Genomic DNA, 22,451 nt, shown 5'->3' with positions numbered 1-22,451 from the left:
ATCGATCGACAACATAAAATAAAACAAGCTTGTAAATACTTTCTCTTACAAAACTAGCAACACTGAGATTTAGCATCTCTTTCTCACTTTAAATCACTGCGTAAATGATTGCGAGATGAAGCGTGATAGGAATAGTTTTAATTATTTGTTTTCTTTTTCAAATAATTTCAGATTTGACAGCACAAAGGAGTCGGCCATTTTATTGCTGGTTGGTGAACGGGGGGTGAAGTGAAGCTGTGGCTAGGCGCCCAGTGTAGCATTGTTGTATTTTTATTGAGTTATTTTTCTAAATATCCGTTTTAACCACGTACAAAACAGTATACGTACTTAGTGTAAGTTTAGGTGTATTTATGTATTGAGTCGGAAGAGCAATGGACGATCCAAATAGGATGATGGCGCACAGCGGCGGGCTTATGGGGCCGCAGGGCTACGGGCTGCCTGGCGGCGAGGGCGCTCCGGCGGCTGGCGAGGGCGAAGCGCGCAAACAAGATATAGGCGAAATATTGCAACAGATCATGAATATCACAGACCAGAGTCTTGATGAAGCACAAGCGAGAAAACACACGCTCAATTGTCACAGAATGAAGCCTGCCCTATTTTCAGTGTTGTGTGAAATCAAAGAGAAAACAGGTAAGCTAGCTGACACTCGTATTTTTATTGGCCGCAGAATTTATGTAGTTAGAAGTATTTGTGTTATGCATTAAATTACGATAGGAAAGTAATGTGTAGTTTCTCCCTGGCTTTGTGTCATGATCGTGTATGTTTTCAATTATCTTCAAGATGGACTAGTGATCGTGTGCGATATTTACTAACATGAACATAATTGGTGATCTGAATTTGATAATGTTATCAAATCAAGGCCAGATTAAGTAAATCTGTTGATTAACCACAGCTGCATTAAATCTGCTGAGAAGATATCTATCTACACAGGGCCTTAAAAATGGAAAATATAAATGTAGATAAAATGTCTCCATGAATTTTAATTTATTCAAAATATAATTAAGATTGTCAAATATTTAAATTATTAAACACTTTTATTGGTAGACTTAACAGATTTTTTACTTAAGATTCAACTTAAGTTAAAAATCAAATAAATAAGCTTGAAATTTTGATCATTACCAACCTTTTCTAAGTGATAAAATAAGCTAGAATAACATCAACTTCCCGAACCCTTCAACATGTCATATTATCATGTGTTATTTTTATTTGGTGGTACATGGTACTTGAATTTATATCGAAGTTGTCTAACAACTTTATCGGAAAGTCTGCAAACCCTCATTGTTCCAACAGTCCTGTCCCTCCGCAACACGCAAGAGGAGGAGCCTCCAGATCCTCAGCTGATGCGCCTGGACAACATGCTGATAGCCGAGGGGGTGGCTGGACCTGAAAAGGGTGGAGGCGCGGGTGCTGCAGCCTCGGCCTCTGCTGCTGCTGGGGAATGGGGTAATTGCACTAAAGTTTCTAGGATTTTAAATGAATACAGTTACTTGAAAAGATCTTTACAAAATGAGATTTGATCAATTCAGTATTCGGCATAGAAATGACATGCAAATGTTTATATTCTACATTTGTTTATTAGGATTTTGGAAACATATGTATTGTAAATTTTTTTGTAGACAAGAAAAGATTGTAAATTATCCATGTTTAAGGTATTTGCATACTACATATTTTAAGGGGACTTGTGCAATGATTTTTTGCCTTTAAAATTACTTTTACATGCTTTCAAGTATAGGCATTTAGCACTCCAGTTTATTTACCCTGACTTTGACAGCAAAAGTAATTCACCTGTTCAGTTACAGTTATTATGGGATATACAGACATAATGTTTACAACACCAGCTGTAAATGGCACTAATGGCTCTTAAATCCCATGAAATACAAATATACTGACACCTATGTAAAACATACTTTGTTATGGTGTAAATATAGAAACACCTATAAATAATGTAGGATTTTTCTAATGCATTAAGGTAGGCTTTCAAATCTGTAAATGTGTAAAACTATATCAATATCTATAGACATGGGACAGATTTTAGTCACGTATAGCAAAACCGAGCAAATACGCGCGACAAAAATCTGCCAGTAAGTACTAAAGGCGAGAATCTGCAAGAGTAAAGGAGAGAAGAGTAACCGATGTTGCTTCTGGTCTTCTCACAATATTTTACTGTTTATAGTAAGCAGTGCGGACTTTTCTAAAATGTCGCGTACGCATTTTATGCAGTACTGGAATGTTTATTATATATGTATGATATAACCATAGTAAAATAATATTCCACATTCCTCCTCCCAGACAACGCGATCGAGCACTCTGACTACCGCGCGAAGCTGGCGCAGATCCGGCAGATCTACCACCAGGAGCTAGACAAGTACGAGAACGCGTGCAACGAGTTCACCACGCACGTCATGAACCTGCTGCGCGAGCAGAGCCGCACCAGGCCTATTACGCCTAAGGTAATAACGGAAAGAAAAGAGAAAATAGTCTGACGAAAATGCGTTTTTTATGAAAAAAAAAAAACTGAAAGCATATTTACATTTTTATTCGTTTTAAATTAAACATTTTTCTTAAAATTATAGATTATACTTCCATTTCAATGTTAGTGACAGATTTGTTACAGTTGCTGAGTCCTACTATTCCAAGATATTCATCAAACTTCTTTCGTCCAAGCTCCACTACAAATTAAAAGACGCAATGATTATTTGACTAGACATTTGGCTTATGCATCCAACAGGAAATCGAGCGCATGGTGCAGATCATCCACAAGAAGTTCAGCTCCATCCAGATGCAGCTGAAGCAGTCCACCTGCGAGGCTGTCATGATACTGCGCTCACGGTATGTAACACTCGTAGATATTTCGTACATTCATTAAAGCGTAAATAATGAGTCCCCAGCTACTTAGTTGAATACGCACATGTAAGTGCAACCTGTAACCTTTTAATCCTTACATCCCTAAATAGTAACCCCAAAAACGCTGACGTAACATTTCGTGCTAACCAGCTCAACTTTGGCCTCTATAAAACTATCAAAAGCAAAATATCGGAATTCCCGCTTGCAGTTTCCTGGACGCGCGTCGCAAACGCCGCAACTTCAGCAAGCAAGCTTCGGAGATCCTCAACGAGTATTTCTACTCGCACCTCTCCAACCCTTACCCCAGCGAGGAGGCGAAAGAGGAGCTGGCGCGGAAGTGCGGCATTACCGTCTCCCAGGTACCGTGACGTCACTTCCCCTTTCAGTTTCCTCGACTCGCGCCGGAAGCGCCGCAACTTCACCAAGCAGGCGCTCGAGCTGCTCAATGAGTACTTCTACTCGCACCTCGCCAACCCCTACCCCAGCGAGGACGTCAAGGAGGAGCTCGCCAGGAAGTGCGGCATTACTGTCTCACAGGTACTTGGGGTTGCCAATGGTACGACACTGTGACTGCCATTTGCATATAACACACAAAACAAATGAGTTTGTCTATCTTAAAACCCAAATCTATGCTCCGTGCATTCTAATTTCGTATAGGTCTTAAATGCCAACAAGACATGGAAGGAAAACAAACTTAAAAATTAATACAGTAAATTGAAATAGACTTGGCAACCCTATAGTTACACGACACGCCACGGACGCGTCAAGCGTGACAGCTATTGTCTTGAGAATGGCACTACTTATTAGGTAATTTGAAACTTCAAGTTGAACATTAATCTCACAAGAGTTAGCTTAACAATCACACAGTTAATCATTGTGACAAGCTGTGCACTTCACTTCACTTTTTTTAGAATCAAATGTAGATTTAAATTTATTTTACTAGTGTTAGTGTAAACGTTTTTGTTTGTAAGCCACGATTCAGGCTCTGCCTAGTGTGGTTTCACTGTTATTTTTGTAACTTGTAATTTGAGGTACTAATAAAGATTTACTTACTTTACTTTACTTGGCAACAATGGACACAACTCTGTAGTTTTAGAAGAGGAAAAATATGGTAATTTGGCAACAAAGAATCTTGTACCTTGTTATATTGTGAATAGATAATTCCTAAAGTAGTTTATGACTCGTCTTTATAGGCTAAACAAGTAATTTATCTATTACTATATTGTGCCAATACACAGTATACTGAGTGGAAAATATTTTCCACCTAAGTGGCTAATCTTGAACATTCAGTCGAATTCTTCAATTCGCCGGTATGTATCACAGGCGAGGCATTTGGGGTTGATTCCTAAGTGATTATTATGTAGCAACTTATTCTGGTTGGATTCGAGCCCGATCGATGTGGCAATGCCCTTTAGTCCTTTAGCTAACTATCGACATAATACACACACGTACCTGTGATTACTCCTCCAGAGACACACACCCTCATATCATGTAATTTAATTTGAAATCAATTGCTATATCGTGTAACATGTTGTTAGGTGTCCAACTGGTTCGGCAACAAGCGCATTCGCTACAAGAAGAACATCGGCAAGGCGCAGGAGGAGGCCAACCTCTACGCCGCCAAGAAAGCTGCCGGTATGTGCACTGTTTAAATTGATAGTAATTAGATGTATTGGTAATGAGGAAATATGTATGTCTGTTTGTGCCTTCCGTGATTCAAGGAGAAATGAAATATTGAAAGTTAAAAACGTTAACTTTGTGAGAGAAATCGCGGATTCAGCTAGTGTACCTACTATAAGTTATGTATACTACGGGAGGTTGTATTATATCAACCTCGTGCTAAAAGCTATAGGCTCTATAGCACATAATATAAAATAGAATCATCTACAAGGTAAAATTTCGTTCGCAAACGTTTTAACTATTCTTAACAACAGATCTGCAGGATATTGTATATTATGCTGCATTTTTAAGTAAACGTCTTAAAATATCATGTTTTGCCTCTCTTTCACCAAATATATAAATCTCATTACCCATTTAGCTTTCTCAATGATCATTATCATAAGTCATTATCATGATACCCTGAGTATAGTATAGGGGTGTAAGAGTGCGTAACAAGGTGACCGTTTCCGCACACAGACTTGCCTTGGGTTGGCGCGGGGCGCGATGCTAGCTCTCCGCCCGCCAGAGCAACCGCCTATTACAGTAAACCATAGACAATATTAGACCTAGGCTAATTCGCACTGATTTGATGGCTTAAAGGCTCGAATGTTTGCGATTTTTTAAAAGATAGAAATCGTGAATGTGGTGAGCCTTGGCTGCTATTGCCTGATGTCTCGTCTGGGTATCCATAGCCATTTAACTTGGTACTTTCAAGAATATATTTAGATAATTTTTTAATGATATACTTCACTAATTGATTCTTGACCTTTTTATGGGAAATCATGCTATAAATGGGGCTGATGGTCATGTGCGACCTTTTTTCTATGTGTGTAAATAATTTAAAAAGAAGCTCAAAAAGTATTCACGAGTGTTCGATTTTTAATAAAGATATACCAAACCAAAAAAAAGTTTTTGACTGAATAATCAAGTGAGACATTAGACTGTAGCGGCTTAGTTAGCCTCTCAGTGCGTACGTAGCCTTACACACCGCGTACATTTGGCATTTGTTTGATTGATACACTTGAAAATATATCTCTTCCATTATCTCAGTCCATGTTGTGTTGTGGGCATCTTGCATCAACATGCTTTCGTCTACATATTTCATTTTCGAAGCTACAATAGCATTTACTTAAACAATTTTGATAAATCACACCTATAAGTGTAGGTTAGGTTAAAGTGAAAGATCCCCCCAACACACAGCCCTCCCCCCCTTTTGTCATACCGTATACATGAGAGATGCGCCCGCGCAGCTGCAGGCGCGTCGCCGTACTCGATGGGCGCGGCGTCGGGCACGGCCACGCCCATGATGTCGCCGGCGCCCACGCAGGACTCCATGGGCTACTCGCTGCCGGCGCCGGGCTACGATCAGCCGCAGCCCAGCTACGACGGCTCCATGGGCTACGATCCCATGCACCAGGACCTGTCGCCGTAGGCCCCACCTGCAGGTATGTGTGCACAGCCGCAAGAATGTGAAAGAAGAATACTCCTTTCGAAAAATCTGTATTTAATTTACTCTCAAAAGTTAAAACCTTAAGTTCCATTCTCAAACTTAAAATCTCGCTGTCTTTGTCGATTGTTGTCACCGCAATCACCTTTGATGCATCTATTTCATTCAATGTTCCAAACTAATAAAGTGTGTCTTGTCTCAGGTTACGGGTTCGACACATAATTGTGCAGCTTCCACAGAATTGCCATTTACATTTACTATTATAACGTTAAGTAGGTCCGGTACATACGAACTGCCGCGCACACCGGCGGCCTAGCCTTAGCTCATAGGACATTGTATACTACACCATATACTTAGACTACATATTACTAGCGATATTTTTGGAAGGAAATGTAATGAAACGTATTTTTATTTGTATTACGAACTATATGACTGGCACCCAGTATTTGTTTAATCAATTTATATTATACAATTTTATTTTTATTATTATAGCTATTGTATTAGAAATCAATTTTCAATGGCAACTATTTTATAGTATTATTGTTTAACCAGTGATGTTGGTTTTGAAATTATTTGTTTTATATTATTTTTGGAAAAGTAATTATTTGGGCAGTATTAGTAATTTATAAACAAAAGTTTATCATCACATCGATATGGCGGGGATCTCGTGTTTCTATTCGTTCTAATAATCTTTTACTCTACGGTGGTTATAATTATACGATAGATGTAAGATGAACTATCGTAATATTGTTAGATGTAAGTTCAGATATTTTGTGCTGACTAGTGTCTTGTACGACGTGCGTCCGTGTTTGTACACACTTGTTATTTACACTGCTTAATCAATACGTATTAGATTAATCTGAAATTACTCAGCATCGATTAAATTAAACTATAGGTATGTACGGAAATCAAGTATACGCTATAGAAGTGGAAACAGTGTCGTTTTCACACGCTCAGTGTCCGCTCCAACAATAATATTATACACACATTTTATAATTATTATAAAATTATTACGACTTTATGTACAGATAGTGTTATAATAATATAAATATAATAACCGTACGAGCACGCTCACTGCACTTTTAACTTATGTATACGCAACCAGATATAAATATTAATCATATTTTTATATACATTTGTTATTGCTGGAATGTGGATTGAGCTATCGAAGCATTATTTTAAAGCAGTGTAGATCTAAAGTTCTTCATATAAGCACGGACACACAGACTTGTGTGCAATTTTAATATTTTATTAGCAATGGTTGTGTTAGTGCGCACACGCAACTTGGCCCTTACTGATCTAAATGTGGAGCCGTTTTAAAATACCAGTCAATTTTAATCGATTATAAAATATTGTATTCTTTTGTTTGTTCTGGGCCGGATTTGATATTGCCCTGGTGTTGTTCAAACGAAGCATCAAGTAGTAGTAACTACATATTTAGCACTGAATTCGGCTCTGGTCACGCTAAACCAGGAGTTGTGAATATCAGAACAAAATATTTTAATTATCGTGGTGCTAAAATGTTGGTAGCACAATTTTATTTTACTTGTTAGCCGTAAGTTGAATGTTATTTTATTTCGTCGTACATTTTCATCGCGAGCATTACGAGATCTTAACGATTGTAACTTAAAATTAGTTCCACTTAGAGATAGATTGGATATGAAAAAAAAAATGCTAGTGTTAAGTTAATGTGTTCTAAAACAAAATATCTGAAACAGTATACGAGATAAAAACGAAAATTTAATTGATGTTTTAACGCTGTGGAACATTGTAATTTGACGTGCCGCCGCCGATCGCACCTCTCTTACTCGTTCAGGATAAATTATTTATTATAACAGTTGTAATGTTAATATAGAGCCATAGTCGGGCGGGGCGGCGCGGACACACATGTATACGACGACGAGTTCAATGTTATTGCGACCATCAGATTGACTAAAATACATTTTTGTGTAGTTAAACGAATTGTTTTATTTATTTGTACCTTTTTACCTGAACAGTGATTAAAGAAGACGTCAATTAAAGTGTAAAAGTTAAAATATTCATGACCTTTAGGCAATTATAGTGGGAGTTATCTCATGTTTTAGTTATAAAATTTAGTAATTACACGATAATTTGCTTAATTTCATTGTTTTCAAAACAAAGATCATATAATTTGTTTTGCAGAGATATCGGCTACAATTTTGGTAAGTATTATTAATGTATAGAATCTTGGGCATGATACTTATTTATTCAGCGACTGTAGGGTTTTGTAATGATTTGCACATAAATTCGGTAAATAATGGCAATTTTGCATTTCTGTTCGAAAACAAGCACGTTTGACATTTGGAAACTGCATAATATGAATATATTGAGGCCGTCGGCTTCGAAGCTGACCGGAGTGTAGGGCTTAAAGCAATAACAAAAATAACTGGTTTGAAATTTTAAGCTGGGAACACTTTTTTTGAACTTGATTGTAGTGTCCTTTTGGGTTCAGAGCGTATCGAATCATAGCGTGACGAAGGGTTGATTATTTATGTTGTTGGTTGGTTAGGTATATTTTATTGTCAAATGTACTGCAGACATTTAATCGATTGATTTAAAAATATTTTTGGTATGTGCTGGTACAAGCAAATAAAAATTGTGAGTTTGATTATACACACATCAAAAGTGTCTAGGGATCAACATATATTTTTGCAATAACTTTTCTCCTGATTGATATTAATTAAAATTTTCTTTAAGGATTCATCAAATAAAGTGTTTTCGTTTGTCACAGTAACGATAAACCAAGTCACCTTTGCACTAATAAAGAAATTTGCCATTTTCCTAATAAAGGGATTTTTGACATTTGAAACACTAACACAAAAGTTCGAAAAAAAAGACTGAAATAACAGTTTTCTTTAAAAGTTTATTGGGTAACTTAAACAATTAATAATCCGTGTTTCTACCGCGAACACTAACAACACAAGAACATCGGTTTGGCATACTCAAAATGAGTTCATCCAAATCACGATGTGGAATGGCCGCCCATGTTCGTTGCAACAACAAAAAAAGGTCTTCTTGCGACTGGATACCCTCCATATTCGGCAGAGCTCTTCTCTGTAGCATATCCCATGCATGCTCAATCGGGTTCAAGTCTGGCGACTGAGCAGGCCAGGGCAGGACATTGATGTTAGCTGCCGCGAGAGTCTGTCTTACAACTCTTGCGGTGTGCGGTCGTGCATTATCATGCATTAACTGAAATAAGGGACCGATTTGCACTTGTAGAGGAACGATGACGTCTGATACAATCGTCTCAGCATAAATTTGAGCGTTGAGGTTGCTTCTGATCCAAATCAACTCAGTTCTTCCGCCGATCCAAATACCCGCCCATACCATGATGGTTCCACCACTATAAGGATGGACTTCCTGGCAGGATTTTAATCGCTGTTGGCGTCCAGGGGTTCTCCAGTGTCGTATACGTCTTGTATCCGGTCTCATACCAAAACGAGACTCATCAGAAAAGCACACGAAACGCCATTGTTCTTCTGCCCAATTTCTGTGTTCAAGAGCCCATTGATATCGAATCCTACGATTGTGCATTGCTATAGGTGGTACCCGTAGCGGTCTTCGGGAATGAAGGTTCACTTCATGCAAGCGGTTTCTGACTGTTTGGTCGCTAATTAAGTTCCCTGAAGAGTGATGAAGCCTCACGGCTAACATCATGGCGGTTATTGTTGGAGCTCTTCGAGTTAAGATTTGAATGTATCGGTCTTGTCTCCGTGTGGTGCAGCGATACCGTCCTCCATGGCGCTCAGCTACGGTACCAGTGCTTCGGTAACGTGTCCAAAGTCGACTGATAACACTCTGACTTGTATTCAGAGCTAAAGCCACAGTACGTTGCCGGGAACCAGCTTCTATCATTCCCACGGCTCTGAGCATTTCTTCCCTGCTTAAATGACGTCGCCGCTCCATAATAACGTTGGTTTTAATCAGTAGTAGGGAAACAGTAGCACTAATAATGTCTTCAATGCGTTGTATGTGTTTATAGGGAAAATATTGACAGCTGATTTTCATCTTTTACTCGAATTTGATTCACAGTTCCTGATTCAAATTATGAAATGCACCAAAAAGGATCCATATAAATTTATAAAATCATAAATTTATTACAAAGCCACATCTCAATCTCAAGAAATCCGCATAAAAATGCTTGATCCCTAGACACTTTTGATGTGTGTATATAATATTAATCAGGTAAAACCGGCCATGAGCGTGTCTGGCCACTCTCAGTGTAGGGTTCCGTAGTTTCTCGATTATAGCCATACATAATAGGTGGATTGTTGTGGTTGGGTAATTTTAGACTGCGTGAACCGATTTTAATAAGTCTTTTTTTAACGAAGATACGTTATAAATTATTTTCTAAGGTTCCGCCACTCACCACTAGATGACGCTGTGCCTATGACGAGCATTTCTACATAGCGGTGAGAAGTCTCCGTGACTTTCCCTGGTCCTCGCTGGATCAATGAAATACGTGGTTAATAGCCACCTGGAAAGTGCATCCTGGGACTTCGTCCCATTTGAAAAAGTCAGTAGGGGCACCACCACTAGCCGTTGTTGCTCAACATTCTCCGAAGGAAAGACAGCTATCTAGAGAGTGCTTCCTGGGATTTCGCCCTACTTGGAAATATCTCTAGGGACACCTCTACTAGCCGTTGCTAAACAGTCTCCGAAAGGAGTTTTTTTTGGATAGAGGGATTCTATTTTCCCCGACTTAATCAGCGATATATCACACGATAGGGTTGGAATGAAAAAAAGTCACGCCCCACTACGTGAAGTAAGATCAGCGGCGGCCCTAGCCATTGCGAGGCTACGTGCGGCAGGTCTATGCGAGGCCCTTTGTCCTACGTGAAAAGTATGTGTTGCGAAAGTAAGCTGGTGTTTTGATTTAGCTAAACGTCATGTTTGAGGAGAAATGCTCAAGTTAAACAAATTAATAAAATTTAATTTTACTACAGTTTATATTTAAAGAATCACAAAATTAACAAATATTAAAATGATCTGATGCTTGCGACTTTTCTTAAGACTACAATCTTTAATTAAAGCAGAATAATGGAATGTATGTGCAACGTCATTTTCGATCGAAAGAATAGCAAGGGCTGAAAGGCGATCTTGTGTCATCGAATTCCTTAAACATGTTTTAATAATTTTAAGCCTCGAAAAACTGCTTTTTCGATATGAATATTTTATTATTCGAATTCTCAAGACTATTTCGGTAGTGGGATAAATTTCAGTTAAATTATTTTCTAATATATATTTCAGCACCGAGATAATATTCAGCTCTTCGTATAACTGATTCAGGGCCGTCTCTAGCTCATGTAGCGTTCGGGTGCAATCATGACAAAAGCGCCCCCTATGTATTGAAAGATTGTGACTTGAGTAGTTCGAACGTCGTAAATAAGAAGGTTCATACGGAAACTAGGAGTTGTTTTCTTGTTAATAAAAGGACTTAAAAGCGGCGCTACCGTCTAGGTTCAGTTAAAAAAGGATCGATGAAAAAATAAATCAAGTAAAATTTTGAACTTTGGGTCACTAAAGCACCTAAACTTGTATAATAAACAACAGTGCAAGGTGAAGTCGCGAGCGTAGCGAGCGCGAAAATTTTGAGGTTTGGGTCACTGAAACACCTAAACTTGTATAACAAACAGCAGCGGAAGGTGAAGTCGCGAGCGTAGCGAGCGCGAAAATTTTGATGTTTGGGTCACTGAAACACCTAAACTTGTACAACAAACAGCAGTGGAAGGTGAAGCCGCGAGCGTAGCGAGCGCGAAAATTTTGAGGTTTGGGTCACTGAAACACCTAAACTTGTATAAGAAACAACAGTGGAAGGTGAAGTCGCGAGCGTAGCGAGCGCGAAAATCGTAGTTTTGGGACATAAAACTACTCTAATCAAGTTAGAAGGAAAGGTACTGCGAAGTGAACAGTCGCGAGCGTAGCGAGCGCGAATTTTTTAAATTGTTTGTTTAAGGACTCTCAAATTAAACTCGGAATTAAGCACAAATAAAAAGAATTCGTGACTGGATCGAGAGCCAGTGGTTTTTGTTACTTTGGTGCCAACTTTTTGTTAAATTGAGGACTCAAAAAGTAAACGCAGAATGAATTAAAAGTAAAGAAAAAATGCACATTTTTTTTCTTGGACAAGATTTATATTTTTTTATAATATTTTTTTTTTTTATATTAGTGTGGGTTGTAGCGCGAGGCCCCCCCAAGCGCGAGGCCCTGTGCGATGGCACAGTTCGCACACCCCTAGGGCCGCCACTGAGTAAGATTAAACGAGGACGGACGGACGGACATACTTGGCGTAACTATAAGGCTTCCTAGTTTACTACGGAACCCTAAAAACCTAGACGGAGCCGTATGGGAAGGATGAGAACCAAAAAGATAGATAAGATTGGGCATTGTGTATGCTGAAGATGCGCGCGCAGGTTTGTCTCCGAAACGGTCAATATGGTTATGCATGAGTAGGGCGGTTAATTGTTTGATTTGCCCTGTATGCCTAAGTGAGATAAATTTCGGTTTCTAGATGGTTTACGAACATTCTCACACAGTCAGTGGCTGCAAACAAACAAGACTTCGTAACACCACTGAGAATATAAAGGGATACATTGCTTGGGCCTTGGATTTCTTGATAGGCACAAATCGATGCCTAGATGGTCTTCAGTTGATAAGTCAACAATTTGCATTGTTTACAAACTCTAATGGAAACAAAGGAAGTTTACACCTCGCAGTAGGTACAGGGAAAGGGCATAGATAGTAATCGTACAGCTCTTTACTGCTTTTGGGTAAATGGCCTGAAACTAAAGCTTCTGACAAGGAACAATAAGATTTACTAACAGTTTTAACTGCTAATCAATCAATACACCGCGGTGACAAGCCCTAGATATGCACTGATAACGTAGGTCTAAGCGTATTAGAGTACACAACATTTTGTTTGTGTTTATTTTTATCGGCGTGCGTCTGACCTTGTCGAGTAGTATTGAAATGTATGAATCAGGTGGAGAGTGACATCATGGGTCTAGTCAGTAACGCGTCGACTGCCGAACGGACCGCTTGACTATATCTACAGCTTTTCCTGTTATGTTAAAATCTATCGTGAATTTATCTGCTTCGCTGTCAGCAAAAAATCGTGAGTATTACAACTTTATATATACAACAATACAACAATATTTGAAAAATATCTGTTTACTACGTTTATAACTGTGTGTATAATTTTCGTAGCTTCGCTAAGAAGTTAACATGGTAAAGTTATCCTTGATCGTGACAGGCGAATTTCACAATGAGTAGACGATATTACAATTCATAAGTACCTAACTAATGTATTGTTGAATACGTATTTTGAACTAGCTGCACAAAATTTTCGTGATAATTCTAATGTTAATACTAGGTTTAAAGCTAGCCCTACTTTGAACTTAGCTCTAGGAGCAGCAAGCCCTTGTAAGGAAAGAGGAATTATTTTTTTAAGCCCAGTCCTTGCAATATTCTGATTTCAGTCAAATGTGTGACCAAATCTCAAAGCCACAATACAGCGTAGCGTAATATTATCTGATAACAAAAATAACATCGATAAGCCGCCCATTCTAATTAACATCTATTAGCATGTAGATCATGCATAAGACACAGTCACAAAATTAATTCGCGCACACCTTTATTTAAATGTATTTATTCGTGAGGTCAATGTTGTTGTTATCGGTTATAGCAAGAATGACGAGCGTACACAGCGCGTACAAAGACGAGGTGCATGACGTGCCTATGTCGGTCATCATCAGGCCTTTCATCCCGGAACTCTCGGAAGAAAAGGTGCAGTCGCTCATGGAGACGATACAGGTAAGATTATTTGTTCTATCATCCTATTATGTCGGGGTTCTAAGGGCAATCTTAAATTCTGGCTACTTACCTTAGGAGCTCTATAGAAGACGCATGGAGACCGAGTTACTGACCCTCTGTAAATAGTGATCTTGATCAATTTAAGCTGCAAAAGGTGGTAATACGTAGCTTAGGAATATGTACAACCTTGACCACCATGTGTGTTTGTCCCTAGAGAAGGGGACACCCTTTCATAGGCTCCCACAGTATTTATTATGCCATATGTCCATATACATCCCATACAGCCATTTTTGGTCGCAGATATGATAAAGATGTAACAAGTCGCAACAGTTTCGTAACAGGTACGACACAACGTGACTGTGTAAGGATTAGCTTTTATGTGTTGTAACGGTTCAGTAAAAATGTGACGGAAACTAGATTCAGTAACTTTGTGTGGTCGCTGTTTCGATACTTTACAGCTTAAGTTAGTGTTAAAGTGTTCTGGAACATCGACTACACCATGTTACTACCCAGTTACAACACAATAGGCATGATGACAAATTTTTAAATTCCTTTGTATGATGTAGGTATACGTCTATTTTATATGAAAAATTATTAATTTTAAGAAAATGCGAAGATTTTTTATCAAATAATTGCATTTTTCTCTGTCCACTTTGAATCCGGCGCGAAAACGCTTGTCAGTGTCATGGTGTCACTTGTGACGTCACGACTGAAATTACAAGACGCAAGTGAACAACGCTCGTGCAATAATTAAGTTTTTTGTGTTATTAAATATGAATTCGAAAGGGCATAGGTGTTGTGGGGTCACTGGGGGACCAAGTAAGAACACATCCAAAACAACTCCTGATAAGTTATTTGTGTACGTTCCTCACAATACCTACAAAAATACGAAATAAGTGGCTTAAACTTGCAAGGCGAGATTCAAAAGCAATATTGCCCAGGGTACAAACTTTATTTTTGTGAAGATCACTTTGATGTAAGTTATTACGTAGTTCTCTAGATTCTAGCATAGTTTATAATGTAAATAACTATTTCGAGGTTAGGTTTCATCTCTCATTGTTTTTTAATTAAACTAGTATACTTACATGGAAGTTTTAACATTTCTAAATTCAGCTGAACAAAAATCTTTATTTGATGCCAAAAACTTTCCCAGCATTATGATATCAATTCTAGGCAAATTAGCGCTGTTTGCATTGATAAATCCGGGCTCCATAACTCGTGTTATAAACAACTAATTAATTAAAACAAAGATCGCAGTGGAAGTTCACAATAACGAAATGTGACGTTCGCGCACTTTCGCGCGAGTTGTTTTGAGAAATGACGTCACGAGCTCTGATTGGTGTTCAAGATATCATGGCGGATTGCCTTATTTCGTAATTTTATTTTATAAAAATACATATTAATCACATTATTAATAAAGAAAACAATGCGCGTTTTATATTCCAAGCTTCAAGTTTAATTTAATAAATATATTATTTTAATGATTTTTGATTACTGTCATCATGCCTATTGTACTCGCACACAAGTTTTTTTTTTATTTTAATAATATTTTTTTCATAATGTTGCATTGTTGGTAGGGCAAATTGACGGATAACCATTTTATTGAACTTAAAACTTATTCTTTTCTAGGCCATTTACAGGAAAACAGTACGGAATTTCGTACCGAGGAGCTTAGTGGTATCGTCCCTAGTGCCAAAGTTTCAACTTTCGAGCTCCAAATCGCAGTTTTTTCTTTTTCTCGGCCAAAACAAGACGTCTTCGTCTTTAACCCAAGTACTCGGCACAAGCGATATTAATTCTGATGAACAATGCAAAAAGGCATCTTGACTTGATAAAAACTTTAGAAAACACTGTAACCAAATATTAAGAGAAACCATCTTAAAAATCTAGTAATTTTGTAACAATTTACCGTAACATGTCGACACGTGTCGACACATTATCGTAACTTTGTGACTAGTTGCGACGAGCATATTTTTCAAAACAAACATCAAAAATGTTTTTTCATAGTTCATTATTTATCAATTCTATGAGTAAATCTTGCTAAAATAATTTGTATTAGGATTAAAATATTTGATATTGTATTTAAATGGAAGCTTTTGAGCACTCGATGTGCATCATTTTATATTTTTATTTTATTTAACAAAAGTTTTTCTTTCGCCAGAATTATTAAAACATGATATTACGGTGGCGCGTTGGAAATATCAACATATTCAAAGAAATTACACAGTAAACTTTTTTTCCCAATAAGATTTGAGCATTATAAACCATATTAATTTATGAAAACTAAAACTTTGTTTACTTGCCTTGAGTTCATCAACTCAAGGTAAGTAAACCATCATTATGGGATTTCTTGTATTTTGTATTATTTCGTCGTGTCACTCACGCACGAGCCAACGAAATTGATCGAACGAATGAATGATTGAATGATTAGTGCGAACTCTGGTTAAAATATGGTAACAATGCTACGACACGGCGACGTAAATTAGAAACCAAATGTTAAGGCTGATTTACATTGAGTCAGTAACTGACGTCAGTGTAGGCGCCGAAAACTGACGCGTGCTATTTACACGAAGTCAGTGTGGTGTCAGTGTCTCGTCAGTAGTACTGTACTGACTTCAAATCAATTTACACGATGGCAGTGCCGGGTCAGCACTGACTTGTCAGTGGACTGACGTCAGTTACTGACTCAATGTAAATCAGCCTTTACTTGTTTATTGTGTCGAGATCTTCCCCATTTTTAGTTGCAGCGACGGCGCTAACACGGAACGTCGACGAGATTATGTTTCGAGATAGATCAGTGTCGACGCTAAGTGTCGAAACGGTTACGTTATGTTCGCAAAAATGGTTATATGGGATAGGCGCCATTACGCCCCCGAGCATGCATACTTCGTTATTTTTTCTACGTTTTTATATAGGTAGTGTGCTAAGATTTTCCCACAAACAACTGTTGTTCAATGGGTGGATATCCAATCAAAGCAAAGGCAGAAGTAGTCAAGGCCGATTATCGTAAATTGTATGAATAAAGCCGGTCAGGTAACCTAGATTAGCGTGCAGTTATCCTACATATAGTGATCTTAACCCCATTTGTTAAGGACTTTAATAACAAGTGCGACAACTTTCTACGTCAGTCGGCACGGAATGCCACAGGGAGGCATATTAGGTTCGTTTTATTGAACATACATTGCCAGCCCTTAAAATGCTTTCTATTTAATTTTGCAAGGAAAATAGTGCGGAGGCACGGCTCTTGTCATTAATATTCATGAAATAGCTTTATTTACAGACAATAGTGGATAACAAAATTAACATTTGTTTTCTTTCCTCTAATTATTACCTACGTTCCGAAATGTGTAACAACGTTGTTTTTTAAACATTATTCCGTAGGTATATGCTATTGTTTAAAGGTTATAAGATCGATGTAATTTGCTAATAGAGGTGAGCCAGTCATCTGAGATCGATAAAAATGTTATCGTTATTTAAACGACTGTATTTTGTAAACTTCTCTGGCGGGTGATGACCTGTGTTAATAGTCATTTGAGATGTTGACGCTTTTATGTTAATGCTTTAGGTAAACGAACATATTAACTTTGGATAAGTATCGTATTGCTACCTGCGAAGAATATTCAACCTTCATATAACTATTTATTTTGATGCTCAAATAAACAGCCTTTCTCGGTAAATGGGCTATAAAATTATATGGGTAGGTACCTAATCAATGCAGGTAGGTATCTAACAATAGTAATTTTTCAAAACGGATTACTAGCTTCCGCGATTAACGCGTTAAAACGAATTCTTCAGCTTTATCTATTACGATACCTTATAGGTAGCATAATTTACCAAATAACTTCCAATTTCCAGAAAGAGGAGGAAGCAGGCAACGTGCCTCCTATCGACATCCTCTGGATCAAGGGTTCGGAAGGCGGCGACTACTACTACAGCTTCGGCGGCTGCCACAGATACGCGGCATACAAGCGCCTGAACCGGCCCACCATACCTGGCATATTGATCAGATCTACCGTTACTGACTTGAGAACTTATTTGGGTAGTAGTACTCCTGACTTGAAGTAATGTAGTTTGGGAAGTAAAGTATTTCCATCTAATGCCAGCATTTAAAATTCTGTTTATAAGTAGATTATTTGCGAACATTTTGATATTAGGTAGGTACCTAATCTTGTGATGAACTTAAAATGAAATCTTATTCAGTACCTATGCAAGTTTACCAATATGTATTTAATTACAAAACGCTCTGAGTTATTAATTGCTCCGTAAAATAACATTAGAACATACCTTTTTACAGAAGAAATAGTAGCAACTGCAATAAGCTGCGATTTTTTGAATGATGAATAAACTATAAAAATGCTTAGCAGTAATAAAGTATATCAGAAATATTATGTAACAGGTGGGTACTTACTATGTGAAGATCAAGTTATTAATTATTAAGTTTAGTTTCATAAGCATTTGTACAGATTTAAGATAAGAATTTATAACGACTTCCTGTAAACGGATGTCATTACTACAAAAAGTAGAAAGTAGTAATTTATTAAGATTTCTATTATTAATGGTCGTTAATTCTTCTGTTATATCTTTGAATTATTTTTATAGATAGGTAAAGTATGTTCATTTGTACTGCTGCTTAGATCAGCGGGACCAAGACTTCGTTTGTAATGTAAGGACAGGCGAGTAAATTAATGATTTCCTCCAACCTTTGTCAATATTTCATGTTACACTTACTTGTCTAAGTAAACGACGCTCTGTCAATCAGACCAAAATTAACAACACTATTTGATATTACTTGTATGTATATTTTTGTTACATATTTATATTTTAATGATAAAATAAAACAAATAAAATTTCTCCAACAGTGTATTTATTAGTGGAGTGGCTTACCTAACTACAGAACAATGGATATGCCGTTTCTGTATATTTACAAACATGAACATAAATAATATCAAAATACAATTTATTCTAACGCAACCGACGCGGGCGCACCCACTGGGAACGTAATCAAATGAACACAAAATCAATTAGTTAGCACCAACATTCCACGCATGCAGACATTTAACAGAAATTCGCTATTATATACTACAATTGCATTGCATTTGAGAAATAGGTGCATTGGTAATCTTTATGTGCGCTAAGTGACAACAGGTCTTTCCTTGTACGGCAATATGTAATTTTTTGCATTGTTTTTTAATTTAAATATAAACAGCGCAACTAAGATTACCATTGCACCTAATTAATTTCGACACACTGGTACTTGTGCCTACCATGAAATTCCGAAATACAGTGCTTAACAAAACAAAAGTGCTCAATTTCAAATAAATTCATACAGTCTACGAAAAAACAGTTTTTACTAAGAATAAAATTGCAAATAGCTAAATTATTTTAGCGAAACAAAAGTTTGTTCATACAACTAAATATGTGACTGAACTATTTTGTTGTATACTTATTTCTTGCATTAGTAAATCGATATATTCTAGTGAACGTATTAAGATATATTGCATGTAACTGTCGATAAACATCGTAATATTACAGAGATCATGTTTTGCTTGCTCGTTATACATAATTTAAATTATTTTGGCACGAATCATAAACTAAGCGACCGTTAGGAGCAGTTAGGAGTTTATTGTAGCTTACATTATTGCGTAAATTATTTATTCAGAACTGATACTATTAAATATTTTATTTAATCGTGGTGTTGTGGAAACTGTTGATTAAATAATACAGTGCCCAAGCATCTTCTTAATAAAACAATAAAATGCAAATAATGTGTCTATATCGACCTATATCACACTGCCATGACCGTGACATGCCCGTCACGCCGCCCCGGGCTCGCCAACTAAATACAAAAAATATATATCTATTACTTTACAACAACCATAATTTTACTATGTCTCATATACTCTTCATATATCATATTTATAATATATTCTCTTCACATAACAACTGCACCCTGTCACCATGGACAAGATCTTTTTTTTTTTCAATAGATATATCTTTTTGTTCACAACTTCTTCATAAAGCAGTGTTTACATCGTGATTATTATGAGGATTAATATAATATTTAAGCATATATTTTAAAATTTGTTTTATTCAGTGGCACTAGTGTTTATAAGTAACATTTAAATCCATTTAAAATTTACATTTATATAATTTATTATGACAAGTTGGAAGTGGCTCACAAGTTTAAGGAAATACATACAATATACATAATATATTTACAACAAGGTATCATATATTTTACACCAATTAATGTCAACATAAATGAAATAATAACAAAGCCAATTAAGTTGTCACCTATACAAACACAGTATAGTGTAAAAATGCGTACTGATGTACCTTAATTAAATTAATAAAATGTCCCTTGGGTATAAACAATAAAGGGACAAAAATATAGTGACGTCACCTCTTTGTAATTTATACCTAAAAGAATGGCTCAAATAAAGAGCTTTCTGCTTTAAAAAAACGAGGCAGCACCTACATAACGTAAGTAAACTTAAACCAAAACATTGCCACTTCCACGCTTTGTTTAATACGCGTTTATTTAAACATGTACTTATTCATTTACTTCTAGAACGTGGAAGGATAACATTCATTGTGCACGGCGCTTACATTACACACTAAACTACTAATTAGATTAATTACAACAATAAATTAACAATATTTACATTGAAGTCGTAAGAAATCTATGGAAATGTAAAGATTAAAAATGATCGTTTTTTTTTGAGAATTTTTTACAGTCTTACTAGTGAATTTAGGAAGAGAGAGAGTGTCAAGACGTGATGAACCGTCATATAATATGTATTGAATAAAATCGTTCGTGGATTCATGTGAGCTAGAATTTTATGAAAGAAGCATGATCAAAGGCAGAGAGCTCACTGTGCCTATATGAATTCTTGGAAAATGACGATGATATTATTATTTTAATTTATAGAAAACGGCTAGTATTGATTTTCACCTAATTTTATCTTTAGATAAAGACAGTAACTTTTTGGAGGTTTAAACGGCGGAATAAAACCTGCTTGTTTATTCTTAATTTCTTATTGTTTGAATCTTTTTATGATTTTGTCGTTTTGTTAAAAAGTAAAGCTCGAATTATTTTTTAATATTAATTTGTAATGTTCGTGATATGTGGATGACTTTTTGGAAGTATTATGGATTGACTACAATAGATAGCTTTATGAATATTTGATTAAAACATTTTTTTTTATAATGATTATTCTGATAACATGTTTGATATTCAAACTGCCTGGATAAACAAAAAGACCCTGTATTCGAAACAAGCTTAAATAAAAATAAACTAGATAGATTGGAAGACAAAAAATAATATGGCATATCATATTGTGACCTTGATAGTTTGTAAAATAACAACCATTAGAAGCGAATTATCTAAGAGAACAATCGTTGGATAACGTAATTGGATGGTTTCTGACAATATGGACCTACGTAAATACAATTTTGCCTTTTGCCCATCAACTGGAGAAACGCAATGTATTTCGTTGAATTGTCATCTTGTTGAAGAATATTCTAAAACTGCTCAAACTGTTTAGTCATAAAGAAAAAATAATACTATGTATTGGAATGTAGACAACGGCGCCACTGAGGTATTATATGTTATGGGCATAATGAACAAAAAGCTGACAGGTAAAATAATGTATACAAATAATGGATTTAAAAAGCTGAAAAGTTTGCTTATGTGAACGCTGAAAATGAGAAATTATTGGGGTATTCTCCCTGCCAACAAGATTTTATTTGTTAAAAATGAGTTTGGCACTCTATCTCACTAACGTGTAGAAATAAAGTCTAGACATTGACACGAAGAAAATGGCCGACATTGAGAACATTTAGATACTAAAACATTTAAGTTTGAAACGATTGTATGTATAAGTTAAAACTTTACTTGTGTGCGTTACAAGAATTCGATAGATTTCAACCTAGCTACATAATGATGAGTCGATAAAATGATCAAAATATCGATAGTAAGAGATATCCTTACACAACACTAATAGTCATCTCTTATTCTTACTTTATATTGAATCGTCTTTAGTGTCACAACAGAGTTCCTAGTTCCATATTTACATTCTTTTTTGTCGAAATGTCAGATGAGAGAATAACAATGAAAATAAGATTGCTATTTATTGCACATATAGAATAATGGCGATTAGAGTGACAGTAATTGAAATATTAAGTCTTATATTCGAACACACGTAGAGTACAACTAATATAGAAATGTTCATTTATTTAATACACAGGTTGAGCATTACTTTCCATATGGTGGGTAGTGCAAGTTAACGTTTTATATGACAGAGAATCGGGCTGATTTCACCATTCAAATTATTCAACCTTACTCTTTTAGGTTCCACACCCAGAGAGTAAAATGGGACCCATACAAACGCGATTTTTGGACGTTTAATATAGATAAAGTATGGGACCCTTCGAGCACGAGTCCGACTCGCACTTGTCGATTTTGTGACACTACTTTTTTGGACAAACATAACTATTTTTAAAGTTGGATTTGGAAGGTAAAATCAGCCTCAACACCAATATAAATACGAAGTGGGTACGGTTCAATATAACACGGTCAGTTAAGTGATACAAATCTATCGCTACACGAATATGACAGATGACATGAATTATAACAACAATCCAGAGTGTGCATTTAAATGTA

General features: G+C 36.5%; 2 protein-coding genes across 5 annotated transcripts; both read left to right on the top strand.

Moving 5' to 3' along the window:
- The first annotated feature begins 170 nt into the window (after positions 1–170).
- On the top strand, positions 171–7,908 carry LOC124644031 (homeobox protein extradenticle). Of its 3 annotated transcripts, none has more exons than XM_047183220.1 (8): positions 172–630; positions 1,291–1,443; positions 2,290–2,450; positions 2,729–2,829; positions 3,053–3,203; positions 4,383–4,479; positions 5,760–5,948; positions 6,153–7,908. In XM_047183220.1, exons 1-7 carry the CDS (start codon positions 372–374, stop codon positions 5,933–5,935), a joined length of 1,098 nt encoding a protein of 365 aa, XP_047039176.1. In that variant the 5' UTR covers positions 172–371; the 3' UTR covers positions 5,936–5,948; positions 6,153–7,908. The 3 variants fall into 3 exon arrangements, with proteins under 3 accessions (XP_047039184.1, XP_047039176.1, XP_047039168.1); XM_047183212.1 differs by having other exon boundaries at positions 173–630; positions 5,754–5,948; XM_047183228.1 differs by lacking the exons at positions 5,760–5,948; positions 6,153–7,908 and adding an exon at positions 4,981–5,723 and having other exon boundaries at positions 171–630.
- Positions 7,909–12,967: 5,059 nt separating this feature from the next.
- LOC124638731 (putative sulfiredoxin) lies at positions 12,968–18,637 on the top strand. 2 transcript variants are annotated; one of them, XM_047175797.1, is made up of 3 exons: positions 12,968–13,088; positions 13,659–13,786; positions 17,642–18,637. In XM_047175797.1, exons 1-3 carry the CDS (start codon positions 13,040–13,042, stop codon positions 17,849–17,851), a joined length of 387 nt encoding a protein of 128 aa, XP_047031753.1. In that variant the 5' UTR covers positions 12,968–13,039; the 3' UTR covers positions 17,852–18,637. The 2 variants fall into 2 exon arrangements, with proteins under 2 accessions (XP_047031753.1, XP_047031744.1); XM_047175788.1 differs by having other exon boundaries at positions 12,968–13,089; positions 13,654–13,786.
- The last annotated feature ends 3,814 nt before the right edge of the window (positions 18,638–22,451 follow it).

This window comes from Helicoverpa zea, chromosome 2, assembly GCF_022581195.2.
Source record: "Helicoverpa zea isolate HzStark_Cry1AcR chromosome 2, ilHelZeax1.1, whole genome shotgun sequence".
Classification (NCBI taxonomy): Eukaryota; Metazoa; Arthropoda; class Insecta; order Lepidoptera; family Noctuidae; genus Helicoverpa; species Helicoverpa zea.
The sequence above is the reverse complement of the archived record's forward strand: the minus strand, read 5'-3'. Positions and strand labels throughout refer to the sequence as shown.